The sequence below is a fragment of the Mytilus edulis genome, chromosome 3, assembly GCF_963676685.1.
Source record: "Mytilus edulis chromosome 3, xbMytEdul2.2, whole genome shotgun sequence".
NCBI classification, from domain to species: domain Eukaryota; kingdom Metazoa; phylum Mollusca; class Bivalvia; order Mytilida; family Mytilidae; genus Mytilus; species Mytilus edulis.
This window is the reverse complement of record NC_092346.1, coordinates 55,565,367-55,585,029: the sequence shown is the minus strand read 5'-3', so window position 1 is coordinate 55,585,029 and position 19,663 is coordinate 55,565,367. Positions and strand designations below refer to the sequence as shown.

The 19,663-nt window shown below is 33.1% G+C and overlaps 1 protein-coding gene across 1 annotated transcript; it reads right to left on the bottom strand.

Moving 5' to 3' along the window:
* Positions 1-1,590: 1,590 nt before the first annotated feature.
* On the bottom strand, positions 1,591-9,411 carry LOC139516895 (NAD(P)H dehydrogenase [quinone] 1-like). The gene is made up of 4 exons (XM_071307316.1): positions 9,158-9,411; positions 5,703-5,946; positions 4,919-5,020; positions 1,591-1,896 (listed from the first exon to the last, which is right to left on the bottom strand). Exons 2-4 carry the CDS (start codon positions 5,808-5,810, stop codon positions 1,621-1,623), a joined length of 486 nt encoding a protein of 161 aa, XP_071163417.1. The 5' UTR covers positions 5,811-5,946; positions 9,158-9,411; the 3' UTR covers positions 1,591-1,620.
* Positions 9,412-19,663: the final 10,252 nt, after the last annotated feature.

Here is a 19,663-nt window from a genome sequence, read left to right as displayed (position 1 = left end):
GCTTTATAAATATTTTGATATGAGCATCACTGATGAGTCTTATGTAGACGAAACGTGTGTCTGGCGTACTAAATTATAATCCTGGTACCTTTGATAACTATGAACCAATTTAATGAAGGAGATATTATTATAAATCATTCGGATCCGTATCTCGTTTCCCGCTATTCAACGTCACGTGACTTTTCAGCATTACATTGAACTAGCCACTCTTGTAGATATGTAAAAGTTTCAAAAAGCCGGTTCTGAACTGGTACCAGTTCGAGCTTAAATGTTTTATGATATAGAAATCGTTAATCTTTACTCCCCTGAAACCAGGGGGTGATGCGAATAAAACCCAACGTTTTTGGAGATCATGGCCCTCGTTCTCTTTAATAATTAACCTTGAGGAACTTGGGCATCCATTGCTACTGATGGTACACAGACTTGTCAGTTAAATCAATCATATCAGCATTCTGTTATCATGTCAGATCTCGTCATTCGTCATTCAAAGTGAACTGTGGCCGTTATTTTCACGTAAATTATTTGTTTGTTATGTTTTGCCTTAAACTTGATTCTTTAATTTATTTATAAATTATTTATGCATTTCTCTGTGCTGAGTGTTCATGTGTTTGTTTGATCTTTATTCCTGTAACGTAATACAAAATTAATCCTGGTATCTATGATGAGTTTATTTACAACCACTGTAGTTTTAATTCCCCGATGGTATCACCGGCCCAATAGTCATCACTTCTGGGCTGATATGAATTATCATTGATATAGTCATATTAATTTTATAAATTAACTATAGCTATGCTACCTCAGGAATAGATTACCTTAGCTGTATTTGGCAAACGTTTAGGAAGTTTGGTCTTCATTGCACTTCAACTTTGTCATTTTATTTGGCCTTTTAGCTTTTTTGGATTCGAGCGTCACTGATGAGTCTTTTGTAGACGAAACGCGCATCTGGCGTAAATACAAAATTAATCCTGGTATCTATGATGAGTTTATTGTTAATTTAGCAATGTTTTTTTTACATTGCTAGTAGTATATAAGAGTGAGGTTTGTGTAGCTTTAAAACAAGGTTTAATCAACCATTTATTCTTAAAATATCCAATATCAAGTCAGGAATATGAGTTGTTTTCAAATAGCCCGTTTCTATGTATGTTGGAGTTTTTGTTGCAGTTCATTGGTTCTTTCTGTTAATTCCCCTTATAGTTGATGTGTTTGGCTCTGTTTTAGTTTGTATCCCTGATTTGTTTTCCTTAACCGATTATGGTTTTTTGAACAGCGGTATACTACTGTTGCCTTTATTTATCCATTACCCTTGGTGTTATGGTGTCTGTATCAGCATCATTGCAAGGGTTCAGATTTGGTGGTTATGCAATTCTATATCAATTTTAATGAAGGGTAGAAATTGTTTGTCGTGTTCCAATGGTTTTTAAATTTAATAAATTTGGAATTTGCTTTATGATAATTGAAACTATTTATTTCGTATGTTTTCCTTTTCGTTCTACAGGAAAATGATTACATGGATATGCATTGTGGTCATGCAGGATATGAATAAATATCAAAATAACTAAAACCAAGTATACATATACAATTAAAAGTATGTAGCGACAATATTAGTATTAATATCTGTATTCAGAGTGGCATTTTTTTACCCAGATGATGTCCAACAGATGGTCCGACCTCTTTATTCTTTTGCTCCTCCACATAATTGTCAGAAATGACAAACCACTTTTGTGCATCAAAGTTAGAAAGCGATAGGAACATTATTGGTTCTTCTGTTAGAATGTTCTTTAGCCGAGTTCCCCAATCATTTAGCATTTCTTCTCTCTGTTTGTCATCGGCATGTGTTGGTGAAAATGAACACTGAGGCTTCAGAACATCAAATCCACAAAATCGAAGTGTGCAATACTGAAAAATACAAAATAGTTTTAGTTATCAAAGATACCAGGATTATAATATAGTACGCCAGATGCGCGTTTCGTCTACATATGACTCATCAGTAACACCAAGATCAACATAGTTATAAAGCCAAACAAGTACAAAGTTGAAGAGCATTGAGGACCCAAAATTCCAAAAAGTAGTGCCAAATACGGATAAGGTAATCTATTCCTTGTACATGTATTAGCTAGTTTCATACATAAAGATGTGTGATGTCGCTATGATTATAACAGTAGGCCGACGAGTAAGCGAGTCACAATGGATCAGAATCTTAACCCGATTGTTTAATCAAAATTTAAATGTAAAAATGTTAAAGTGTAGTTCTTTTTTTATCCACAATGATAACTTCGAATCCTTTCTGAACCAGAAGTGTAAAATAAAACAGATATTTTTTCAATTGAAATTAGTGACACCAATTTGTTATTTCTAATTTAGATTTTTATCCTAAAAACTAAACTAAATTTCATTCCAAATATGGTATTACACAAAATACATTTTTCCGTTGTCTATCCAAGTTCTTGGATATAAGATAAACTAGACGTAAAAGTATCATCATAAAATGTTTATTTAGAAAACAGATGGTTGAATGTATGTATTTTATTTCGTTTGAAATAGGGTTTTTCCCGTTTGCTATTTGTAGTTAATATTTACAGATGGGAACTAGTATAACTAGTTCGGATACTGGTTTTGTAACAGTATGTACTATTTATAAGTTTGATGTTAGGTGCAGGAGGCACGAGGAAAGTTTTGGCGGTTTTTACGGGTGGGGTTTAAAGGTACTATATAAAGTTTGGGATTTAAATGTATTAGTATCGAAGGTGCTCGCAGTTACGTCGGATTGAAGTTGGTCACATAGGTATATGTGCAGTTGCTGCTATGTTTATTGTACGTACAGGCGTTGGAGGCATTAGCCGGGGGAAAAGAAACGATGCGAAAGAGGAACAATGTTATATGTCATGTGTTTATATAATGTTTCGATTGAAGAAATATGTACAATTCAGTAAAATAAAATATTGTATCGCAAGAGAAAATAAGATGTTACTGCGAGCAACTAATCCTATATCTGTGTTTGTCTTGTTTATAACCCATTGAATTAGAAATTAAATGCTTTAAATTCGGACGAGCAGGGCGAGGGAGAATTTAAACTATAAATATACACATACGGTGTAGCTATTGTTCTTGTTGCCTTGTGAAATGTTCCATATCTTTATGCAAAACTACGAGCGTCTGCTCATTTGAACTCTAAAGCAGTAAGCTGCTCGGAACCAAGAAAGTAACGCCATGTTTATAGTTCCTATTAACAACATGCCCTAAAGAATTAGTTCTATAATCAGTAAAAAACAAACGTGAAGGCGCTGTGACGGATGAGTTTACTAACTGTCTCTAAATCACTGACAGGTACAGATAATTCTTAACGTGGTTATTGTTTTATTTCTGTCGTTATTATAGTTGATGTGTTTCCCTCGGTTAAAGTTTGTAACCCGGATTTGTTTTCTCTAAATCGATTTATGACTTTTGAACATCGGTATACTACTGTTGCCTTTATTTATAATGTTAGATGAGTTCTGAGGCAATTTAAAGAGTACAAATGCCTTCAAAAATGATGCAAATTTCGAAACTAGCGGTTGATTTATTACATTGAAAAGCGTCTCTTAAGTTCGACTTCTTATTCATGTGGTTCCATAATAAAATTATGAATAATGGATAATGGATATTAACATGATTAATGTGAAAATGGGTTTCTCATTTACTCAATCCTTCCTGTAAATATCAGAATCAAATTCTATAGGCATAGATAATGTTCCTTTTATTTTCCTAAACAAAATCGACCAAGTATGAAAACAAGTTTTGCTTCACTCCATTCTTCAAATATGATATCTAAATGACATTAATTAAAGTTAAGAGCATACCCTAGCTGCAAAATGATTAACACATGTATATATTACATCATCAATTGAACCCATTCAAGTTGGCGGTTTAAAGCGACAGTGAAACTTGCTGTTCAACTGGTTTTGTGATTTAGTTTAAACATATTTATTTATAGTGGATTGGGAAACAAGTAATTGCAACTTATATAAATCCCTTTTCACTTTGCATGTGGTGCGAGTGATGCCTTGTAGCAGCATTAGCCTGCTCTTTTTCAAAATCCCACAGGGTGTCTATTACGTGCAAGAAATGTGGCTCTCTCTTAACACGGGTCAGTCATTTATCGTCCGCTTCTGACGGACTGTCATCGTTTATCAAGACTATACTCGCAAATGGTGTTAAGGGAGAGCCGAAAAAACTATCCCTGAAATTTTCACCTCGGAACAAGGATCGATTTAGGAACCTTTGTGGTAGTAGTTTGATGCACTAACTTCTACACCACGGCTCTCCTATGTAATTAGAAATTTGTTATTTGAAAAAAAAAATAGATATCTGTAAAGGAGCTTTAAATAATGTCCCAGCGCAAAATCATTGCCCATTTTACTGCTTTTACATTTTTTTTATTCCTCATCTCTGTAAAAATTTATACCTAGATACCATCTACTATTAAACCAAGAGTTTCAAAATGGCGAAGTCGAAATCACCCCTTCGTAATTTTTACGGACGCCATCACAAGTTGGTTGACCGTTATGGAATAACCGTTTCACAGATGATATCAGATATGTTCCTACAATCCCCTTCCCTTTTTATGAATGTGACCTATCCACTTAGACTATTTACCGGGTTTGTAATAGCATGAGCAACATGATTGGTGCCACATGTGAGGCAGGAACTGCTTTCCTTTTCGGAGCAACTGAGATAACCCCCATTTTTTTAGTGGGGTTCGTGTTGCTCAGGTTTTAGTTTCTATGTTGTGTCTTGTTTACTAATATTTGTATGTTTATCTTTTTCATTTTTAGCCTTGAAGTTGTCAGTGTATATTCTATCTATGAATTTGACTGCCTCTCTGGTGTCTTTTGCCTATCTTTCACATCTATTATATACCTTAAAACTAACAAGTAATCACCTGAATAGGCCAAAGAATCACATTTAGGTCTCCTAGCAAACCATTAGGTGTAAACATTCCACCTGGACATCCTGTTGTAAATGACAAAACAGCTTTCTTTTCCTACAATGATTTATATGTAACATATACAATAATTGTTGGTCATTAATTTTTCATAAATAGGACCTGGATGGTATTAATATTATACAGGTAATATTATTTTGGAAAAAAGGATCCAGAAACGTTACAAACATAAAGAAGATTTTCAGAACGAAAACCCTGAAGATAATAAGAAAAAGAAGGAAATTGCTAATTTCTAATTTTTTGAGTGAAATATCATTTCTTTCGCACCCGTCTCTTTTGAGCATCACAACTCGTTCACTAGACACGTGTCAGTGGTTGGCGTTGTTAATTTCAATGAGCGTGACATCATCTTGTCCCATCTCACGAGCATGTAATTCAGTGGTCCTTAGTCGTTATTATTCATATTTCTTGTTCGATTAGTAAATATTTCGTTTGAATTGTAGTTTATTTTTTATTTCAGGATCTTAGATCCACAGTATAAATTTTGCTCATTGTACATATCCGTACCTTGACCAATAGTAGATTACATTTGCGTAATTTATTATATATTGGATAGTTGTCTTATTGCAATCATACCATCTTTTCATGTTTAAATTAGTTGTTACTGAAGGATAGGCAGTATTTACCTCGCTTACATGGTAAAATAGGAATATGTCTTTCTGTATCTATCTATAATAATCATACTGAAATAGAAATACCCACTGATGTATTTAACAATTACCTTGAGTAGTCCTTCATCTAACATTTTTGGAAAGCTGAATGCAAAATCTTTGATGAGAACACGTTCAAACCATCCCTTGAGAATAGCTGGGACTGAGGCCCATTGCATTGGAAATTGGAAAATAACCAAGTCAGCCAATTTTAACTTTTGTATTTCTTGTTTGACATCTAAGCACAAACTGTCTTTTTATAGGCTGCGCCGACTTCATTTGGATAATTGAAATGTTTTGGATCCTCGAGTTCACCTGAAATGAATAAGTGAATCAATAATAAAAAGTTATAAATGATGGTAAAATTTAACCTGACTGTGATCTTGATTTTCTTATCCTTTGATTAACATTACTTTATAGTTATCATCAAACAAAAATGAACAAAATACAAAAAGTAAAATCACAAAAATACTGAAATCTGCGGAAAATTCAAAACGAAAAGTCCCTAATCAAATGGGTCCGTGTATCACTTATCAATTCAAAGTTTTAAAAAGTTTTTAAATTTTAAATTTTTAGAATTTTGATCAAAGTTTTAAAATATCAAAATTTGCGTAACATACAATTAACTATTGAATTATTAAAACGCAACGAGGACTCGGAATGATAATAAAAAGCATAGACTATAGAAATATACAAAATCCTAAATGTGAACTTTGAACGAACAATTGTCGTGTCATATTATATACATGTAATTACATGTATTTATTAGTTTGTTTATTATGATTGTAAATGCTTTCTTCTTGTCGGGTTCGACGACTTACAGAAAAGAGCGACGATTTACAGAAAAGAACCGAAAAGGACCGAAAAGGACCAAAAAGAACCGAAAAGGACCGAAAAGAACCGAAAAGGAGATCGAAGTTTTTTGTAATCGAAGAAAATTAAGAATTGCAAAATTATATAAGTCTATTATAAATAAAAAGATATTTTTCACAAAAGTTTATTCTTAGGTTTTGAAACCTTATACTGCGACAGGACTACATATAATAACTTACTGTACATGTAAAATATTATAGGTAGGGTCGGATGCCTATCTTATGGAATAAAAAACATAGAACAGACAAGAAAATAAAAGATATTAATTCATTACTGTCAAACAATCGTTCTACGTGAAGTATATTTATAAGCTAAGTGCCATTATTTTGTTCAATCTTGGTCGCTAATTCATTTCGAACATTACAACAGTTCCTTATATTTTTTTAGGAATGTGTTCATTCATCAGTGAATATATATTATAACACGGACATTCGGACAATCGGACAAAAACAAAATAAAACAAAATATCGTTTAAAACATGACGGAAAACTTTACAGGAGTTATTGAATAAATACGAATATTTCGTTCTTTTCGTGTGTGTGTACGTGTATTACATATAAAATGGAAACACATCATGATTGTTACTTTGACACGTTAAACCTGTCAAGGATTTGAATTCGTTAAGGAAAAGCCCCGTTATCTCCATGCACAAGTTTTTCTATAGATACATGTAGCACCACAGGCCAACATTTATCACCATCTGACATCATTCCACTAATCTACATATCTGTTTTTTAAAAGTGGTTTATTAGATAAAATTAATAGAAATCAACAGGCCATTAACTTTTTCACACCCTTTAATCTATACGCTATTATGGCGGCTATATAAAGAGTAAACAATTATCAATTATACCGAAAGCGGGTACGCTTTTCATTTATGTATACAGGGGCGGATGCAGGAATTTTCGAAAGGGGGGGGGTGCTAACCCAGGGCAAAGGGGGGTGCAAAACATATGTCCCGATACAAATGCATTGATCGGCAAAAATAAAGGGGGGGTGCGCACCCCCGGAACCCCCCCCCCCTCCCCTGGATCCGCCACTGTGTATATTTCTTGAAAGACGAAATGAAATGACTGTGTTTTGCACAAAATTTATAATATATATAGATAATGATGTATTTTTTTTTATTGATTAATCTCATTTTATTCCCATGTAGCCCATCGTTTAATACCGTAAATTGAATTAAGAAATTGAAACGAATCAAGAACATCGTAAAGTTTGCCAAGGTTTACATGTAGCAGGAATTGAAAATTTCTTCAAATGTTTTTTACAATTCTATTTTCGAAAACAACGGAATTGACACTTTGATTTTTTTTTTCAAAAATATTTAAATGCCTTAATCTGATACAGAGAAATCTAACTTTTTTGTAAGACTACATGTCCATATAAATGTACAATCTAAATTTGAATTATACATTCCTTTATTACGAGGGGGGACATTGGTGTATAGATATATACATTGTTTTAACTTTAAATAATAATCAATAATCATATGTGTGTTCTTTTCGGTTCTTTTCGGTCCTTTTCGGTTCTTTTTGGTCCTTTTCGGTTCTTTTCTGTAAATCGTCGCTCTTTTCTGTAAATCGTTGGACCGCCCAAGTCATTTGTATTAATATACTAGTATGTTTAGTTTATTTCATATACAATTCATGTTTATAGTCTAAGTTGATTCATATGACCATAAAGTTTGAATTGAATTGAATAGTATTAAATATTAAAAGACATGGCAAATATAAATATGTTAAATGGTATACATTATACTAGTGTGTAACAAGTGTGAAACAGACACGTATGAATTAATATCGATATCCAGCTGATTATTATTGTCATTGAAGAGCTGATATTAAAGAGTGTTTGGAGTGTTTCAATCAATATACATATGTGATAAATGAAACTGTAAAAAATTGTCTTTTTCATTAGTTACAGTCATCTATAGATTCAGGAACAAAGTTTTTGATGGCAAAAGGAATCAAGATTAAACGATAATTCATGGAAACATCTTAAATGCAATAGTTCCAATGTTTTACTTTTATTACTATTAATTTTAAATGAAACGAAAAAAAGTCAAGCAAGCTTAAATCAACCTGTATACGAAATACAACTTTTTATGCGAAAATTACCCAATCTAACGAAAACGTTTAATTAATGGTTATTTTCCGGGTTTTAATGATACTTTTGCTTTTCAATCATTACGTCAGGGTTGGTTTTTTTTTTTTTTTTTTTTGGGGGGGGGGGGGGGGGGTATTAAATAGATTCATTAATTTGTATTTTGAATTGAGTGAATTGTCTTGAAACAAATTTAAAATTGAATATACTTTGATTCAGTACTGATTTTTATTGCATACGTTCTGTTATATACCTTTTGTTACTTCGTGAGTCGGGGTTAAATAAAACCCAAAAAACACAATATCAAACTAACTGAACTGATGCTATCATTCAAAACAAATAAAACTGTGTTGAGATGACGAGCAGGAAAAAAAGTACCAATGTGTTGATCAATCACTGTATAACCCTTGCATGTATGTTACTCAATAAGACATGTACATTTTTTTTTAACAATCTTAATGTGATAAATTTACATGTCTTATTGAGTAACATAAACGAATGAGAGTGATATTATTAAAAGTGAAATGTAAAATTACTCTGTACTCACCTATAATATCTGTTTTTGAAATCACTGGTTGAAAATGTTGTGCGTAAAGGTCGGACACTAAAACATTATATCCCTGGGCGTTAAGATTTTTAACAGCTGTGTCGCGAAGTGCTGAATTAAACGATTTTGGCTCGGGATGAGCATAAACAATCAGAGCTGTTTTCTTGTTCATCTTTTCGCTTCAGGAGAACTATTGGTACATATGCCTACACTGATCGATTTTCATGTCAACGTAATTTTCACACCTGTATAATGCCGGGTGAGGTATTTAATAAATATTTCTCTCATATAACTCAATTTTTATGTTAATTACACCTTATGTAAGAATCCTGGGTTTTGATTGGTTGATAGCCAAATTTTTTTCAATGTGGGCCAAACCGGCTTCCGTATAAAACAATTATTACTTATTTCTACCTAAGCTTAGTCTTGCGGGCATTGAAATCAGCATGTAGTATCGTATTCATTTTCCTACGAATGAGGCCTTTATTATGGGGTACCAGTTATACAATTTACGCTTTTTTAAGCTAACGTATACATTAAAAGGGATATTGCAATTTTTTCCCTATTCCGTCAAAATGATGGGTTCAAAATGAAGCCTTGCTATATTGTCTTGTCAACCAAGTTGATACATCTGACATGAGTCACCGATTAGTACGGATATGGAGATATGTGTATATGGTTTTTAATGAGACAACCTTCCATCTTCCTGGTGTGTTAACATTTTCTTCAACATTTGATATTTTCGTATACAGCTTAATATTTTTTTGTTGGAGAATCGTGATTTATATGTATAAATATATCTTATAATTAATTAAATTAGAGTTACTGTGATTCATGATCAACTGTAAACACGGTGGGTAAGGTTGTCCTGCGAGAAAACGTTCTGTGCTGGTGATTCGGTCCTGACTGGTGCTGGTGATCATTGAAAAAATGTAAACAAAGAAGAAAATGATGATTTTTGACGTTTTCTCCCATAAAAAATGGAAGGAAACGGTTGAGATTTTTCAATTTTGTTTCTTATGGCGTTTATAGGCATTTTTACCATTCAAAAGTTGACCCTTTAAACTGTTTAATTAAGCGTAACACAAAAGTGCTCATTTCCAGAAAATCTTAAACTGAAAAAATAAAACAAAAATGCTCATGGAGTCCGCTTTCAATACCCAAATCTACACGACAAAATTATTTTGTGAAAAACCAGTGCAATCTAGTAAAATTTTGCATTTTCTTATATTATTCATGTCTTGATACTGTGCTGGTGGATCCTGTCATTGTGCTGGTGGGTCCTGATATGGTGCTGGTGATTTTGGGTAAAAAGTTTTTCATATTTGAAACAAATGTTACAAAATCAATAAAGTGGGCTGATAATTGTATTCAATCGGATCTGTGACTCCTTTTTATACTTTTGTGCATCCATTATAAGCGTTTTCAAATAATCGTAACTTATATTACATAAATGGGCAACATATTCCGTCCAATATCAGATGAAAATTTATCTAATTAGAATAGTTTTATTTAAGATACTAAATGCCCTTGAATTGGTGATTCTCTACATAATATGTTAACTTTAACAGTTTTAAAAGGTGATTAAAGTAAAGCGACATTAAGAAGAGGGGGACTTATATTGGCATTAAGGTTTGACTGGTTTATTTCAGTTAAATATACGAGGTAAGACGATCTAAGTATACGTACTGGTACCTCCAATTTCTTCCTTAATAAATACACTGTCTCCAATAAATTTCGACTGGATAAAACAAAAACCGACCTAGACTTGCTCTTCATACATGACTCATAAAAACTAACTAGAATGAAACAAGATGTGAACAATTGCATTCAAAGTATGACCTGCAACAATGAGCAAAAACCATAACGAATACTAGCTATAAAGATGTAAACGATAAAAAGTGAATAATTTCGGCTGATTTTAACTACAACAAAATATGAGAGAAAGCGACCATCGACAACCACTTGTTTAGAGCACTTTTGACAGGACTTAACATATAACAAAGAAGATGTGACATAATTGCCAATGGGACAACTCTCCACAAAAGACCAAAATGACACAGAAATTTTAAAACAACTATAGGTAACTGTACGGCCTTCAACAATGAACAAAGCTTATACCGCATAGTTATTAATATGTTTGTTTGCGCTCAACACACACCTTCTACCAAATCCTCCTCCTTTCCTCCTTCATTTCATCAGTCGTGTAACAACACAACAATTTATCACATAAAATAATAACATTAAGACACACATTATTGAACAACGAATACTCGCAGCTAGTGAAAGCTAGTTCAAAGCTGCATTTTCAACTAATAGATAAAGCAAGTTCTCTTAGATAAAAATTTCATTCGTACCGATCATACATGTTAATTTTTGATAAAGCAATACTTTAAAAGTGTGCAGTGAATCTTGTGCTCACAACAGTTATTGTCATGACTAATATGTATAAATCGGCATTTTGAATTTCGAAGATACCAAGAAGTGTTTTACATTTCAATTTAATGATCATGAAGGGATGGAGATTGGATGGAGGTTAACATAGGATAAGAAGAAATTGATAGTATTTTTTGGCGAAAGACTTTAAACCTTCGTTGCATTAAATTCTAAATAGTTTTCGGTACGAATGAAATTTTTATCTAAGAGAACTTGCTTTATCTATTAGTTGAAAGGTGTCAGTATTCACCTCAAAAACTAACAAACCCTTTGAATAAACTTATTAAAAAGTAAAGTATCTGCAGTATTGTACAAATTTGTCAGAGAAACAATATTCAAGATGCTTAGATAACATTGAATTTATTATCTAAACTCATCTAAGAAGTGTTCAGGCTCACCTGATTGTTTGCCTTGATCAACTTTGTTTGTGTCTGATTCTTACAAAACATGTTAAATCCCCAAAACATTTTAGCGCCCGGCCCAAGTCAGGGGACTCTTGGCTTTGTAAGTCTTGTATGGGATTTTTTTTATATTTTAGTTCATTAATATATTGATAACCGATAACAGCTTTTAAATCATCTTCTATGAGAAAATAGAAAACAGTAAATTAAAACATTATGGGTCATTTTTTTTCAAAATAAAAGTAAACAGATTCACAACAATGTCAATTTTAAGAAAACAGATAACAGCTAATTAGTCAATTACAGTTAAACATCAATGATCTTGAATATTTGCCACTTTTGACTAAAATATAACGGCACAGAACCAGGGCATTGGAGCACAGAACCAGGACCGTTTTTCTAATCACCAGCACGGCGTCAGGACAGTTTCGTTTGGCGAACTTGCACGACTTTTGCAATAAAGCATTTGTAATATTCTTTGCATGGTATGACGTATCAGAGAAAAAAAATAAGCAACAAGCCGTTCTGATACAATGTAAACAAACCCACCAGCACAGAATCAGGACCCACCAGCACCCGTCAGGACCGAATCACCAGCACAGTACGTTCTCTCGCAGGATAACCTTATACCCACCGTGTGTAAAGTTCTTCATTTCTCGTAAAACAAATGTAAAGTTTAAATGTTTCTTTTCCAACTGATTTGATATTGACGAATGGCCATCGCATTACAAGTACAAGAGAAACTAGTAACATTAGAAATGTCATTAAAGTACAAGATTTTGGTTTAGTGGGACACACTAATGACGTGACTAATCTGCATAAAATGCAGTAAAATCCCTATGCTATACAAAATTTCAAAGTGAAAGAAGAGGAAAAAGTAAAAAAAGTGATATCAATTATTATACTCAGATGCTGAAAAACGTATCCCTTCTTTCCAAAAGGCGTGTTTGTTATTAAGTAAGTATTTTTTTTACAGTGGTACAAAATCTGCATACAATTTACCATGATGGTAACAGGAGCTCTGTAAATCTCTTAAATCGACTTAAATTTTAAACGCAAATAACAACCATAAGCACACAGTACAAAGTACAGCACACATATTTATAAAACACCTGCATAACATGACAGGCAAAAACGTATCAAAGCAAACAAACACATCTTACGAAATAGCTGACAATTTAAAGAGACAAAAAAAAAAATAAAGCAAAAAACTGAACTCCAAGTTAAATTCAAAAGGATGAAATCCATAAAAACTGACATAATCAAAACAACCAAATGGATGGAAAACAAGTCCTATTCCTGACTTGGTACAGGCATTTCCCGGAAAAAAAGCAGGGTTTAATCTGGTTTTATAGTTAGCTCAACCTCTCACTTACATGATAGTTTTGTTATATTAACACATTTTGATGAGCAAATCAAAAAGACGTTATAGGTCAAAGTTACAATAATTTGGACCTAGCAGCTGAAACTGTGTTACTATACATCACATACATACAACACTACTGTCGAAACAAACACACATATATAAATCTAACAAAGACGCCAACAAAAACGTTTTTGTAGTTTATAGTAAATTTGATATAGACAGCGACCAAAAAAGATTGTGTACTTTATAGTACACACTTTATCGTCAATGTTCAAATTAAGTAAAATATAAAGACGTTGGTAAACAATATGAAAACAACAGTGTAAAAACTCTTGCTTCCGAATCGCCTACAATGTACCTGCACTAGGAACGGCCAAATAAAAGCCCAAACCCGTTTAATAACTTGATGGATTTAATCACATTGAAAAACATTCAGTATCACCTTAATACACGAAATACACGATGGTTTTAAAGTATAGGATCTAGGTGTTGACGTTGTTTGGCATCTTTTAAAATAACGTGTTATAGTATTCTTTTATTTGTCTTTATAGATATCACTTTTTCTGTTTAGTGTGTTTTGATGGTATCCGTTTGACTTGGTTCTGTGCTTGCACATTCCGTCACCGTGTTACTGTTCTATGATAATTTTTGTATTCTTGTCGTTCGTGCTTTTTTTTATATCCTTTGCCTACATGGATTATTGTGTTTCTATGTTATATATGACGTTGCTCTGTACTTATACAGCCCGTCATTGTGTTATTTTATATGATTTCCTGTGTATTCTTGTCTTTTATTTTTGCTAATATGATTTGTCTATATGCCTTTTAGTGTTCTTTGGTACATATACATATGACGTGGCTCTGTACTTATACAACCCGTCATTGTGTTATTGTTCCATGTTAATTTTGTATTCCTGTCCTTCATTTTTGTTATCAAGGTTTGTCTTTATGGTTTTTGTGTTTCTATGTTACATGTGACGTAACTCTGTACTTGACATCCCGTCATTGTGTGAATATTCTATGATAATTATTGTATTCTTGTCATTCATTTTTTCTAACATGATTTGACTGTACGACCTTTTTTCTCTTTGTTACATGTGACGTGGCTCTATACTTATACATCCCGTAATTGTGTTATTGTGGCATTGTAAATGTTTGTTTACATAATTATTTGTTTATTTTTATAGTGATTAGGATGAATCGATAGCACAATTTTGACGGCTGTACCCTACTTTTTATTTTTAACATTTTTACCTTTTTAATATGTCTGTTTTGTTTACATATCGTTTTCAATATAATGGAATTTTGTGCGACTATCATATAAGTTAGAGGTTAAGCTAGCTATAACACATAAGAAAAAGCTGTACCAAGTCAGGAATATGACAGTTGTTGTCCATTCGTTTGCTGTGTTTTATCATTTAATTTTGACATTTGATTAGGGACTATCCGTTTTGGATTTTCCTCGCAGTTCAGTTTTTTTGTGATTTTACTTTTTAAGAGTCGTACAAAAAAAAAGAAATTATCAGCACGCACAAAAACAAACTGTCGAGTAAATAAAAAAAAAAACAACTTCAGCACCTATAATTTTTAAATAGAAACCGTCCTGTTTTATCTGTGGAGTAGACACTGCATATTTATCTATCATTATATCTTGGTATGCTACTTTCCGATGAACATTTCGAAACAAAATTAAACCAAATCTAATTAAAATATTGATCTCTGATTACGTTGTACTACATATGAATTAGATTGAATTAAACCGCAAGAACAAGCGTTTATATTAATTTACAATAACTATAACAACACAGTAAGTGTTCGTTTGTGTTGTAACAGTTATTTACTTTTCTACATTGGCTAGAGGTATAGGGGGAGGGTTAAGATCTCACAAACATGTTTAACCCCGCCGCATTTTTGCGACTGACCAAGTCAGGAGCCTCTGGTCTTTGTTAGTCTTGTATTATTTTAATTTTAGTTTCTTGTGTACAATTTGGAAATTAGTATGGCGTTCATTATCACTGAACTAGTATATATTTGTTTAGGGGCCAGCTGAAGGACGCCTCCGGGTGCTGGAATTTCTCGCTACATTGAAGACCTGTTGGTGAACTTCTGCTGTTGTTTTTTTCTATGGTCGGGTTGTTGCCTGTTTGGCACATTCCCAATTTCCATTCTCAATTTTATTGTAAATTAATTTAGTCGCTCGTTCTTGCGGTTCAATTTTGTTTGTGTTGCGCTCGCTACAAAGCTGCCGTGTTAGGGATGACATCAAAAGATCGATGTAGGATAAAAAAACTTAAATCAAATAGTTTGGGGGTGGGGGGTCAACATTGCTTCAAGTATTGTTAATCTAAAATCGATTTTACATATATCCCTATTGGTCAATCAATTTTTCCCAAATTAAGTTAAGAGGGGGGGGGGGGGGGGGGGGGGGTCAGTGAAAACACTATGTGAATTAAGTTTTTTTTTATCCTTCATCGATCTTTTGATGTCGCCCCTTAGTGCACAGTATCATAGATTTGATATGGCGAATAAGTTATAAATGGTAATTTATGATAGTTTCTTTTTTCAAAACAATTAATAATATGTCTGCTTTTTTTTTTTTTTTTTTATATATATAATATGTTCGAAGTGTGTTGGCAAAAGTTCAGATTAAAATCAATGGTCACTCAAAGTAGCTTAACCCAATGATCACATTTGGTAGTGCATTTATTTAAGTTGATTGATTGATTGTTAGATACTCAACGTCCAGTGGCAAATATTTCATGCATATTCATGACAATAACAAATTAAAACATTGCAAACAATATGTAGGTCCTGTGATAGAGGCCATCCGGAATGAAGATCGGGGTATTTGGATTGTCACTTGCATACTGGATAGGAAATGAAGCCTTGCAACAGACCACCTACGGACCCCTCAAAGAGTTGTTGCAATGGTTCATGACGACACTCTCTTTACACGAGACTTCGGAATTAAACGTACCAGAGAGGACGTGGCTGTGTACTTGTATATCCACCAATCCAAGGGGACGTTACACTTCGGCAAGCTAAAGACTTTTACTTCCGGTCTGAAAAAGACCTAAGTGATCATATTTCTAATCTCCAGTCACTTTAGGGGCAATTTAAATTGAAGGCAATGGTGTTTGTATGTGTTGTTATATATTATGAATTTCTGCGGCTTGTAATTTTTAGCCTAGGCATGTATTTTGTTTAAATGCCTTAACATTAGAGAGCCCAACAGTGACTGTCTTACTTCAAGGTTTAATTACTGAGTCCAAAGAAGGGCCATATTTCGGAATGGATATTGTCATAAGCATAATGAGACAAGTCACAGTGTTTTTTTTTTTACAAAAAGAATAATATCGTTGATAAAAATGTTTAATAAGACTGGACCTAGTAAAGAACCCTGTGGTACACCTTTATTTATATCAAGCATTTCATTAATACTTAACGTTTGACCAATTTTGACACATTGTTTTCTACGAGTCAGATAGCCATTGAATACATTTAGATTCACTTAAACCATTGTGTCTCAGCACAGTAAGTATTAAGACATGAGGCAAGCAATCAAAAGCTTATCCACCAATATTGCTGCCAGGTATTTATCATTGTATAGGGCCTTTCCAGTCTTCGATTGATAATTATGTTTAATAAAGTCGACTTTATTTAATAAAGTCAAAACCTAATCTAAATTACAGGGAAAAAATGAATTAAAAACCTTGAAATGACGCCAAAGTCTCACTGGCTGTCTAAAAACAAACAATTCAATTGAAGGAGCACACTCACGTGCTTGTAACTATTCTTTGCAAAAATAATGTTTTATGAAGTGAGTCTAGAAAAAACTTGAGTAGACAAAGACAATTTACAAATCAGTCATTGGGTTTATTTCTTTAGTTTTAGCAGTGTAGTAATACGTGGAGCTTTTTCGAAACATTTATTTCATTTATTTAAGTTTTTCTGATTATGACAATCTTGACAATTTTTTATGATTGCTTCATTGATTATCAATACCTGGATTCTTTCCATCGATAACAATGTTGTTATCCCTATGTTCTTTAGGGGCCAGCTGAAGGACGCCTCCGGGTGCGGGAATTTCTCGCTACATTGAAGACCTGTTGGTGACCCTCTGCTGTTGTTTTTTATTTGGGCGGGTTGTTGTCTCTTTGACACATTCCCCATTTCCATTCTCAATTTTATTGATTACGTTAAAAAAAGTTTTTAAAGATCTCGCATATTTCCCCCTGATTGTTCTCTATAGCCATGTCTCTTGTAAAATGATGTTTTTGTTATTGGCGCACCCTTTGTTTGTAAGAAATAGTTTAACTCTAAGTCAGATATCTGTTTTGTCTTAGGGTCACTTGTACATCTTTCAATAACGAAAGTGTTTACAATTTTTTTTTTTTTATTAAATTTGGTTACAAATAAAATTAAGAATCAAAATGTGGAATGTGTCAAAAGAGACAACAACCCGACCATAGGGCAGACACATTTCTTTGAGCTTTATACGCTTTCCAGTTTGTTTTAGCGTTAACCTGTTGTATATCATTCTGTTTTTATACAAACTAATAATTCTTTATTCATATATGATATATGTCCTGGCAACATTTTCCTGTTTTTGGTAGGTGCGTGTTCGTTTGCTACCTGAACAAGGATTTTACTAAAATGTCTATAATAAGCTGCTGCAGTGCTTTAATCATCATTACATCTATCAGTATCCTAAGCTACACCTTGCCGATTATTAAAACAAATTCTGCTCGTTAAAGGTTTTAAATTTCTACAATTATATTTAAAAATTCTTATATGACGTGCTTCATTCGCTATGTGAATAAACACATGCTCTAAATCCAATAAAATTGGTTTGCACGTGCGTATATTGACTATACTGCAAAAAAAATCAAATTGGCATGCATTTAATATATTTTTTACCTAAAACACTTCCAAACTCTTTTAAATGATGCACATGTTGTTAATAATTCATTTATTATGACTAACGTGTTGCAATTCGAAATTGACATATTTGACCTAGATACGACAACCGTTCATGCTCTCTGTTAAAAACCCCTCCCTCTGAAAATAATTCGTGGAAGAGCCTTCACAAACGCTGTACACTTATACACATCGGACATAGAAATTACCTTAATTATCCTAATCAGAATCGAAATAATTGATGCAAAATAGGTAGCCATTATATATATTCGTGTTATTTGAGCCCACACTATCGCTATTTTCTTAAATAAGTGTGCAATAAAACAGTGACGAAAGATACCAAAGGGACAGTCAAACTGTATTTTTTTGTGTGACAATAACACCTAGTGAACACAAACTTTCTCAGATTGTATTATATAAAAATCAATTTTACTTAGTATGGTTGTTTGATATCATGTGTAGTTGACCACATTGTTGTGCCATTTTGATTATATCATTTTGTATAAGAGTTAGCAACACGACGGGTGTTACATGTGAAGCAGGAGCTGCCTACCCTTCAAGAGCATTCGTGTTGCCTAGCTGGTCTTTATTATGCCCCACCTACGATAGTAGAGGGGCATTATGTTTTCTGGTCTGTGCGTCCGTTCGTTCGTCCGTCCGTCTGTCCCGCTTCAGGTTAAAGTTTTTGGTCAAGGTAGTTTTTGATGAAGCTGAAGTCCAATCAACTTGAAACTTAGTACATATGTTCCCTATGATATGATCTTTCTAATTTTAATGCCTAATTATATTTTTTACCCATTTTCACGGTCCATCGAACATGGAAAATGATAGTGCGAGTGGGGCATCCGTGTACTTTGGACACATTCTTGTTTTTTTTCTATGTTGACTGTGTTTTGTGTACTATATTGTTTGTCTGTTTGTCTTTTTATTTATTAGCTATGGCGTTGTCAATTTATTTTCGATTTATGAGTTTGAATGTTCCCCTGATATGTTTTGTCCCTCTTTTATGACACTTTGTATATGTTTTGGAGGTTTTTTTTACAATCTCTCTACACAAGTCTTCTAGTTATCAAGTATTAGGAGAAAAAAATGAAGCGATACTATCAATTTTACGTGCTAATAAAATTATCAACCAATTGAACGAAATCCAGTCGGAAAGAAGACAATCGTTCTCAAATATACAAATAAGTCAGTCTTTCTCAAATATAGGCACCAAAGGTATACCAATCAGTGCCCAATTAAAAAAAGACAATCTTTATGAAATAAAGGCAACATAGATGATATCAATCGGTTTCAGTTTGGAAAAATACGATCATTTTCAAAATTAGGCACTAAAATTTAAATCAATCGGATTCTAGTTGGAAATTAGGCAATTTGTTTCAAT